Raw genomic sequence first — 11,017 nt, forward strand, 5'->3', positions numbered from 1 at the left:
TGTGTGTGTGTGTGTGTGTGTGTGTGTGTGTGTGTGTGTGTGTGTGTGTGTGTGTGTGTGTGTGTGTGTGTGTGTGTGTGTGTGTGTGTGTGTGTGTGTGTGTGTGTGTGTGTGTGTGTGTGTGTGTGTGTGTGTGTGTGTGTGTGTGTGTGTGTGTGTGTGTGTGTGTGTGTGTGTGTGTGTGTGTGTGTGTGTGTGTGTGTGTGTGTGTGTGTGTGTGTGTGTGTGTGTGTGTGTGTGTGTGTGTGTGTGTGTGTGTGTGTGTGTGTGTGTGTGTGTGTGTGTGTGTGTGTGTGTGTGTGTGTGTGTGTGTGTGTGTGTGTGTGTGTGTGAAACAGAAAGAGAGAGAGAGAGAGAGCCACGACCTCCTCACCTCAGTACCATCGGGTTCGGCCTGCTCCTCACGACCCCTCTGCTTGAACTTCATCTCACCAAAGTGCATAACAGCCGCAGTGCACTTGTACACGTTCTCCTTGTCCTCCTTGGAGAAGCCCAGAACGTCGAAGGCTTCCTGAAACACGCATGGAAACACGTATGATATTTTCTAGGCTGAGTTGGGCTGGGTTGAGGTTACTTTGGGTTGGCTCAGGGTTGGCTTGAGGTGGGTCGACTTTAGGCTGGGTTGAGTTGGGGAGAAATAATCCAGGTGAGTTGACTTGATGTGGGTTAGTTTAGGTTGTTCTAGGTTGGATGGACTTCATTGGGTACAAGTATTTTGGTGGGGGTTCATGGAGGAAGGTGTTTGGCTCTCTGCTGGATCAAAGAATACCCCTCCCACTTCTTACAAATACCCCTGCTTCTCTGCTTACAAATATCCCTCCCTCTACTAACGAATACTCCTCCCTCCTCTACTTAAAAAATATCCTGCCCTCCTCTACTTACAAATACCCCTACTCCTCTGCTTACAAATACCCCTACTCCTCTGCTTACAAATATCCCTCCCTCTGCTAACGAATACTCCTACCTCCACTACTTAACGAATATCCTGCCCTCCTCTACTTACAAATCCCCTCGCTCCTTTACTTACAAATACCCCTCCTTCTTTACTAATACCCCTTCTTTACTTACGTCCGTGAACTGCATCTCCTCCTTGTCGTCAATGGAGGGGACGGTGACCTTGCCCTGAGACACGTAGTGGTAGTCGTAGATGTTGTCGCTGAGGTGGCACAGTTCTAGAGAGGGGAGAGAGAGGTGGGAATGAGTTGAGAGAAAGAGAGAGAGATGTGTGTGAATAAGTTGAGAGAGAGAGAGAGAGAGAAACATGCACAAGAAATGGCACTCACTCTTCATGTTCGCGACTTGATCTGACATAAGCTGGTAGAAGATGTGGTAGGATCGCTCAAGGGACTGCTGGGAGATGACACGAGCCTTCTCCAGCAGGTACACCTCGATGTCACCGCCGGACAGCTTGCCAGAGGGTTGGAAGTGGATGCGGATGAACTTACCCTGTGGATGAGAGAGTGGATGAGTGGAAGATGCAGCGGAAGACGTGGAGAGAATCACTTTTATGCCACGGATGAGGAAGTGGATGAGTGGATTACTCAATGGGAGACGTGAAAGAGGTATTTTTTGCCTTTTGGAATAGTGACATGATGATTGGAAGATGCACTGGAAGACGTGATGGGAAGAACTTTTGAGGTCTTTCGGCCAAAATGAGTCAATGGATTTCCCCTATAATTATGTTAACTGCATGAGTAGATGGATACGTAACGATGTGTGGATGACTTGAAAAGGATTACCTCTGAGGCGGTTCCAGTAAATGAGAAAGTGAAGCAGCACGTGAAGATAAGTGAAGGATGTGACAGGGGACGTGAAGATAAGTCCTTTTGAGATAGACTGGCTCAGTGGAAGAAATGAACTCGCCTTTTGTATACTGTATCCTGGATGGGTGAGGTAGTGCCTGAGGATGTGTGGGAAGAGGGGATAGAATAAGTTTTTTAATAGTTAGGCTGAATAGAACGAGTGGATTTGCCCTACGGAGACGCTAATGAAGGACACTATAAGGATAGGTGGAAGATTTGGAGGAAGTCGTGAAGAGAATGTGGTTAGATTAAATAAAGCGAATGAACTTACCCTGTACTAGATGAACAAGTGAAAGGATGAGTCAGGATGGTGATTGATAAGGCAGGGAATATGAAAAGAAGTATTTTTACATTGTTTGGCCAAATGGAGCGACGGGGCGTATCCCTCGAATGTAATGGATGTTTCAGTACGTGAGGACGTGTAGGTTGGAGGAGAGGAGAGCTTTTGAGGTGCTTCAGCCAAAATATAGCAAATAAAGATTGACAGATTGACTAGGATGGTGAGTGGTTAAAGAGCTGTGACTGGTTAGAGAGGAAGAAGGACTGTGGTGATAAATTTCAAGAATATCCATCGTGATAATCTTCCTTTAGTTGAAATTAAAAAAAAAAAAAAAGATCATAGTAATAACTGACGGTATTCATGATGTGGAAATGGGTTACTGGGGTCTGTTACTCATGAAGGGAGAACACGAGGCTACTCACAAAGCGGAGACAGATTACTGGGGTTACTCAGGAAGCTGTAATTCACTGTTAGGGTTACTCATAAAAGATTTCTAGAATTACTGATCAGGCGGGAAGAGAGTACGGGGGTTACTCACGAGGCGGTAATTCACTGTTGGGGTTACTCATAAAAGATTTCTAGGGTTACTCATGAGACGGGAAGGGAATACTGGGGTTACTCACGAAGCGAGAAGAGTTGTCATTACGGACGGTCTTGGCGTTACCGAAGGCCTCCAGCACAGGGTTGGTCTGGATGATCTGGTCCTCCAAGTTCTGCGGGAAGGAGGAGAAGGGTTAGGGTCTGAGAGAGAGAGAGAGAGAGAGAGAGAGAGAGAGAGAGAGAGAGAGAGAGAGAGAGAGAGAGAGAGAATTGAATAGAAAAATAAGTTAGGACTGATATATGGATAGTTAAATACATAAATAGGTGGGCAAAATGAGACCGACAGACAGACAGACACACAGAGTGACAGAGGAGACAGAAATTCCATAGAAGGTGATGAATAAGACCAAGTAAATAATTGAAGTTCCCACCTGCTTCTTCTCGCTCTCCTTCTTCTTGCTGGTGGTGGCGCCGACGTTGGCGAAGTAGGAAAGTACCTTCTTGGTGTTCTCAGTCTTGCCCGCACCTGACTCACCGCTGGGGGGGCAAGGTGAAATTGTCAAGTTAAGAACTTTATATTGCACACACACACACACACACACACACACACACACACACACACACACACACACACACACACACACAAACAAAAGATTGAGATCATTGTTACGTTAGTGGCTAAAATCATCACTCTCATGACTAAGAGTGTGTATGAGATGAGGTGGGTGGGAGGAGAAAGAGGGGGGAATAGAGAACGAGGTGGAAAGATAAAGGAGAGAGAGAGAGAGAGAGAGAGAGAGAGAGGATGTGCAAGGGAGGGTGCATGGTGTGTCGTAGGAAAAGGGGGCTCGTTACTTTGGTACTGAACGTGAGAAGAAAATCAAGGTACCCGCAAAGCTTTACTTGGACCTGTTTTGATCTGTGCCGAGAATTCAAAATTTCAGACGTATCTGATAAACTTTGGAAGGCCCCGTTTTTAAAATAATCTCTGCAAATAACTATATATGATATCTTATTTAGGTAATCATATCGTCAAACGGTTATGGTAATCCTTACAATAAAAGTCATTTAAGATACATCGTTAATAATGAATGCACTCTGACAACCAATCAGCTGCCACCTTTCAAAACCTTATGGCTCATCTCTTTCTTCTCAGATAAGATCGAATAAGCTGTAGTTGGGTTAGATAGAGCCTTCATCAATTTATTTACCAGTGGAGCGCTCCTCGAAGCTGAATAAAGCCGTCTGGGAGCAGCAAAAATAAATTATTTGCATAAGCTGAATTGGTTAAACAAATAGCCGCGAAATGTGCATAAAATCAGTGAGCATAAAAGGGTATTTTTGTGCGTGTGTTATACTGGAACACACACACACACACACACACACACACACACACACCAACATGAGAATCTATGTACATTTATTCTTCTCAGTGAACCTGCTGTTGTTGACTTGTGCGATTTCATAACATCTTTTCCTCAGCGATTAATTCAGTTAATAACACAGTAGTATCCGGTTTGTATGTTAACGATGCAAATTATGTAGATATGAGAAAGCTATGAACGTTATGAGATAATTATAATGCCATATAGAAAACAAATATATAAGAAAATGCTACGATGTTTCTTATACTAACGAGAGCATCACCAGATCTATGGGTTCGAGCACATCTCAGTCCAACCTCGCAGACTGGCTCGAACGCACCGCTTCGAACGTGTGGATGCTCGACTTCCTCTCATACGCAGTTGGAGTGAGCTGTGTCATCGGAATCAGGCGTGATGGTGGGCGCTGTTAAGTAATTTTAGGTATTACCGTTTGATCGACTCGACATGGTTTCATTTTCGCTCTGCCAAAGCAATTAATGAAGCTGAGGTCCTCGTCAGTGAGCGATGACGTTATCTCCCCACCACGTCAGATTAAAAGTGAGGAAAGGCCCACCTGGAGTGACTAGGTTTGTGTGGAGAACCGTATGAAAACTGTGCAACCACACTGCGCTGTTGGACTGACAGTAATACCTGTGCGTGTGTACAAACCCTACCGGCCAAAAAGTGATGAACATAAAACTTCGCCTCTTCATGGACTTGCACTATGGTATATCTTCATTTTATTTCGCACAAAGAAATAGAAAACTAGAAATACTCTCTTGTTTTGGATCGTGTTTTTTTTTTTTTTTCGACATCATAAAATGTCTAAATATCTACGAAGCAACTGGATCCCTGGATAAGGTGAGCGTGGAGTTTAATCTTTCCTTTTTCTGTTATTCTTTGTTAGCTTTTTTTCTGATACCCAAATTATTAGAATTATAACTACACAAAATTAGTTATAGCTGAATATTGGTAATTGTACGTTTTCCTTTTGGCAACAGAATGACCTTATCAGTTCAGTTAATTTCCTCCAGTTTTTTGTCTGTATTTTTCTGTTTTTTCAGGGTGGTAAACGACTTTTTCCTGATAAAAATTCCCCCCACCCCATTATCATCACTTTCCTTAAGCCGTACCCACGATTGTTTGTTTCCGGAGTAATGAAAGAAACTTACTCAAACGCACTCAGTTGTGGATTTAGTTTCCCATTTCCCAACTAGAGGTTAAGTTTGGTTAGGTTAGGTTAGGTTAGGTTAAGTTAGGTTTAGTTAAAGTAAGGTTAGGACAGTCGCTTCCGCCATTGCGCTGACGAATCCAACAAGAGCTGACACAGGGAACATAGCTAAAAACAACGGGGAAATAGATTTAACGAGAAACGTTTATTTACCACCCCAGAAATAAGCAGAAAAATATAACAGACTATTAGGAAGAAGAAGAACTGATTTGGTAAGGTGCTTCTACTGCTTAAAGTAAAGCATATGTTTACCCGACTATCTAATACACTTACGAGCATCATGCAGTGGGATTTTCTTTTAGTAGTTTAGTATGTCTCAAATGAACTCAGAGTGAGACTTCATTTATGCTAACTGGAACATGATCTAAGAACGAAGCCTAGTCCTAACACTTCACAGATACATGGCTTTGCCTGACTGTGGAAAAATACTTTGTAAGGAAGTGCTAGTTTAACAGGATAGAGGTAGAGGGTGAGCAGAAACCATGAATTACGAATGTACAGTCAAATACTAAAGTCCGTTTGCTTCTTCTGCCTCTCTGCCACCGCTGGATTCACAGACGCTGAAATGTGATGCAGTGAAGTGGGGATATCATCATCCATCTGTGAGCGATACTACGCCCCTCTATCCACTGTGTCTCACTCCCCATTCATTTTTGGGTTATAGTCCCCTCCTTTGTCCACTGTTTCATTCACCATCCATCTGTGAGTAATAATTTGACATTTCTTCCACTACATCTCATTTAGGCATTTATGTCCTGGTGATGAAAGAGGCAGGGGAGGTGAACGGACTTTTGTGGCTGATTGTACGTGTCAGAACAAATACCATTCACTGTGAAACAGGTTTTATAATACACTTGGCTCAGGGAGGTTTTATCCAAAGAATTACCTGTAGTTCCTATACCTTAACTTGGCCAAGATTTTTCGTCCTTTTGCATCTTATTTCACGGAGGTTAGTGGTAAAAATAGACAGTGCTTCGGCTCTACATCCTTTCCTTAGCACATCAACGTGAGTAGCACCATACTCTAATGTTAATCTATTGTTACAGTTAAGCACTCACTGATGAAGGCATGGTACTTTTAGGCCAGGTTAACGTGAAAAGACTATGGTACATGAGTAGACTGGATGAGGAAGGAATGAGATGCTGAACTGTAACTGGACTTACGTAATCAACATGGACTGGTTTTCGCCGACTGTAAAGAAAAGGAATATTCTTTAGTCTGTGTCGTTTGTCGTTTTTGTGTAAATTCAGTTTGAACATTAGAGTTGTATTCAGTGCATCATTTTGGGGCATATTCTCCTTTTTTATTTTAGTTGTAGTGTTGAAGGTTTCGTAGAAGGGTTTATTTACTTTTTGCTGAAGTTGTAGTGTCAAATGTGTCATAAAGGGAAATATTCACATTTTGTTACGGTTGTAGTGCTGAGTGTTTCATTAAGAGGCATATTCTCATTTTTGTTTGTGCGGAATCCGAGACCACTGACCTTGCAGCATGTTCATGTAGGCACCGTCAGAGATGGCGAAGATGTGGGGCGGCACCTCATTACGCCTCTTGCCCTGGTAGATCTTGACCGTACGGTTGGTGTAGATGGGGAAGCGTTTGTAGGGGTTGACGGCGATACAGAAGAGGCCGGAGTAGGTGTAGATCAGCTTGTTGACGTAGCGAGACTTCAGGTTGTACAGGACAGAGGCGTCGTTCAGGTAGGTCAGGTTAGACATGTCCTCGCATTTCTCAAACTTGGGAGGGTTGACTTGCTGCACCTGCTCCTTCTTCCAGTTCTTGGTGTCACCCTTGGCCAAGACGGTCACCAGGTCGCCCTTAGTGCCTTGAATCTCACCCTCGATAAAGCCGTCCTTCTCATCAGGCACCCAGCAGGATTTCTTGGGGTCGTAAGGTTTGGTCTGGTCCAGGCGCTTCTGTTCGAGGGAGACGAAGAGGTACTCGGTGGGGTCGGGATCGGGACCGGTGCTCTTGACGATGTGGCCAGGCATGGTGGCGGTGGCTCGCGGTCACAAGCTGTCGCAGTCTCACTCAAGGGCGGCTCCGGGACTCTCCTGCAAGAAAGTAAAACGTGTCAAAACATACCGTTCTATCACAAGTGGTGGATGTAAAAAGAAATATTTTGAATCATAAAAATAACTGATAATAATCCTTTTGACTTTTTTCCCACTTAAGGATGGGTTAAGATAGGATCCAGAAACGAGGAATGAGAAGTACGAAAATGAGAGAACTGTCATAAACAACAACAACAACATTTCTCCCGCAAGGTGACAATTTACGACCTCCTCTGCTTTTCTCAGCCACAGCAGCATAGATTCTGTGTTAGCCAGCACTTCTCTTGACTCTCCACCTCTTCTGCCTGAGGACGTATTTTTACCTCCACCAAAGAAGTTGGAGGAGGTTATGTATTCACGCTTGTTCTGTTGTGTTTGTTTGTTTCTGCACAAGATATCTCAAAAAGTTATCGATGTAGTACAATGAAATTTTGTGGGTACAATATGTGGGCCATGAGCCAAGGAAGAGCTGATTATATTTTAGTGGTGATCTGAACTCGAATCCCGGTTACGGACTCTTTTTTGGTTCACAGTTTATCTCAAAAAGGTATTTATGGATTTCAGTGATATATTTTGGATATGTGGTTCGTGGGGCAAGGAAGAGTTGATTATATTTTGGTGGTGATCTAAATTGTCTCGTGTAGGCGTTGGGGGAGGTTTGTGCACTCTGAGTGTGCTTATTTTTTTTTTTTTTTTGCTATCTCTTGACAATTTTGTAAAGATTTGGAAAGGTTTTTAGTGAGGCGGCCTACAGTCCTGATGGACCCAGATTCGATTCCCGGCTGGGGCAGGGAACAGTTTAAGGATCTGAATTTCATAAAAGCAGACTTTCCTGATCTACCAGATGACCCGCCGACATTGTCGTAAAAATACCCCCGGTAATACCAATACACCAGTCCTGTATGAGACAGCCCTAGCATGTATACAATGTGGACGGTAGGTGTTAGCGCCGAAGTGGTGACATGTGGAGGTGTAGGAGGACTACTGGACCTTGGGATAGGCTACTGCCCCCGAGATATAGGCCCTGACGCCTTTGCCCAGAGTCGGACACACACACAAAAAAAAAAAGATACGGCCTTCAATAATCTTTCCTCTTCCTGGGACTTCTAAGCCGTATGAATTCGTTTGTTCTTCTCATTAGCCATCACGTCAGTAGATTCGAGCCCTCTCAGTCATCCTCCAAGACTACAGAAGGCCAGTGTGATATACAGTGGGCTTGCACAGTGCGCGTCACCGCAGTGCGTGATTCGCCTTGTGCACGAGTGACCAAAAATCATAACCAAAAACCCTTTAATGCGCGAGTTTACCGCACAGAACGCGAGGCAGAGGCAAGGAGTGGCTCAAAAATGCCATTTTCTACTTGTGCGCGACCACCCCTCACAGAGCGCGTCACATGTCGTCATGTTGATGCGCAGAAATTCTCGGGCATTCTACTGTTGAGGATGAAGAGGATGCAATGTCAGAAGTGTCAGCATTGGACTTTGAAGGGTTTATGGCCAAAGTGAGTGACTTGGATGCTCCTGGGGAAGGTGATCAAGAGGAGTCTGCGGAGGGAAGTGTTGGTGCGGTGGGAGGTGTGGTGGGGAGTGCGGCGCTGTAAGTGTTGCCGCGCCTCGGAACCCCTGTTATTTAAGGTCATCAGGCCTGTTGTCTACTGTTGTTAAAGTGACTACCCATATTTTTGTTATTGTAGCTATAGCTTTAGTACAATGTCTGAAACATATGACCTTTATTATATCTCTAAGGGCCAAAAAATGTCCAGGTATGAGGGGGTACCACCCATATGTAATTATTCCCATAAGATTATGTATTCCTAGTACGCGAATTCCCAGTGCGCGAGCTCGTGCACCGCCCAATCTCTCGCGCACTATGCGAGCCCACTGTATAAGAATAAAAATGAACATACTGTGTGACATGGATTTTTATCAACCGAAAGAAAATTACCCAAGTCAGTTAGAGGCGAGTGTTGGGAGGTGTAAATCTATGGACAGGTTGGCCAGATTGATGATAAGAATAAAATACAAAAAATCATGTCTTTGATTCAAGGGTCTGACGTATGATTCAGCGATGCCTTCAAGTTTCCCTGATCAAATTTCTTACACTCTTCCTTCACTTCCACAGATGAGCGATTTGATGCGACGAGAGCACGAGGGTTGAAGTGAGTAGCTGATTGAGTAATTCACACAGATTACGTCTTTCTCATTTTATTCTTGTTACTTTCAGACGTTTTTATTCGCGTTAAGAGAGACTATTTATATAGAAACAGTTATGTATAGCCTCTTTTAAATTAATTACAAAGGATCTCTTCCAAACTTAAAATAATCGTCTGGAACTGACAAGAATTAACTAAATAAAAAAAAGACACCGGATTCACGAGGAAGATGTTTTCTACATTTATTTGTACGTAAAACTAGATATTGTAATTTTTGTAATGTGTAAAGCGCAAAGCGTAGTTTACACATTATTTGAATACCGAAGAACCTTAGGGGAGCGGAGACCATTATTAAAGAAAAGAAAGTTTATTTTGTCTCCCATGTTCAGCTTCGTATCGTTCTTCAGATCTGTCTCCAGATTTCTCCTGTCTAAATTCCCTCGATGACAATTATATTGACTTGCTCACAGACACAGCCACTCCAGGACAGTTTCCACATACACTTCTCACTCATTACACAAATATCCTTCCACACCTGTACCCGTCCATGAAACACTGGGCTGGGATGGGTCATTTTTCCAGTTAGAGAAAACGTGTTCTTCGGCCCTGCGAATCAGACGTTCTTCAGGACTTATAAATCGTGGCTTGAACATGTGTAGTGGAGTTGTACCCATTGTTAAGGGTATGCAAGCTGACTGTTACAGTACACTGTTGTTGGTCTTGCAACTCCAGGCTAATGTCGTTCTGAGCCTAGTGGACCGCGGGAAATCGGAGACTTCAACTGGTCGCTCCCACAGGTTTTTTGTTGAGGTAAAAGTTGAAGGACTGTTTGTGGTGTGATGGTGTGGTGCATGTAGTGAATGCGTTGTGGTGTGAGGGGCTGCTTTGAGGTGTGAGCAATGTAGATCGTTTGTACATTGGATTTTGCAGTGTCACTGTAGCTGGGAAGAGTGGTGGCTTCATTGCAGTTTGGCTAGGTGTACTCGTTTCTCTGGGTAGGAAAGTATCTGAGGGGTGTGTGTCTGGTGGTAGATCTGGGAGGATGTTATTTTGCTGGCGGTTTGAATGGCGGTGGAAGCAATGTATTTATGCATATGTTTGTGAAGTGCAGCGTTATATGGAGAATGGAGGGAATGTTGTTAAGATAACAACACATACTGTATAGGATGAGATTACCGGTGAAATTGAAATGACACTCGCAGCAATGTTGATTTGCACACCCACACCTAGACACACCTCTTACACACAAAGACGTAGTCACCACCTCAAGATAGCAACCTTCTCCTACTTACAACAAGCTTGCCTGCACAGCCACGAACACACCACCCTGTGAGTCCCTGATCTGTAGGGCACGTGAGGGAGGGGCGGCAATGGCACGCCCTCATATACCAGGCGTCATTGAAGGGGGGATAGGGGGTGGGGGTGTTGTATATTATTAGAGTTGGCGTGACTGGCAGCTGAAGGAAGGGAAGCCGGCACTCACCCATCCACTCCTTCTCGCCCACTCCTCCCCCTCCACCCGTCCCTGCCACCCCCACCTCTCCTCCACCAACCAACATCCCCGATCTCCCCCTTCATCATCCAATCACCCCCCACC

The 11,017-nt window shown here is 44.2% G+C and overlaps 1 protein-coding gene across 1 annotated transcript in view; it reads right to left on the reverse strand.

Moving 5' to 3' along the window:
- Positions 1-10,765, reverse strand: part of LOC145394167 (myosin heavy chain, muscle-like) — a 32,257-nt gene extending 21,492 nt beyond the window's left edge. The window contains exons 1-8 of the mRNA XM_080268147.1: positions 10,713-10,765; positions 6,698-7,268; positions 6,381-6,408; positions 3,054-3,159; positions 2,706-2,795; positions 1,284-1,446; positions 1,069-1,172; positions 374-511 (exon numbers count right to left, since the gene is read on the reverse strand). Of these exons, the coding sequence (XP_080124273.1) occupies positions 374-511; positions 1,069-1,172; positions 1,284-1,446; positions 2,706-2,795; positions 3,054-3,159; positions 6,381-6,408; positions 6,698-7,205 (1,137 nt within the window). The 5' untranslated portion in view covers positions 7,206-7,268; positions 10,713-10,765. The remainder of the gene's footprint in view (positions 1-373; positions 512-1,068; positions 1,173-1,283; positions 1,447-2,705; positions 2,796-3,053; positions 3,160-6,380; positions 6,409-6,697; positions 7,269-10,712) is intronic.
- Positions 10,766-11,017: the final 252 nt, after the last annotated feature.

Source organism: Coenobita brevimanus, chromosome 26 (assembly GCF_032717465.1).
Source record: "Coenobita brevimanus isolate Jiangsu-jjx chromosome 26, ASM3271746v2, whole genome shotgun sequence".
Lineage (NCBI taxonomy): Eukaryota > Metazoa > Arthropoda > Malacostraca > Decapoda > Coenobitidae > Coenobita > Coenobita brevimanus.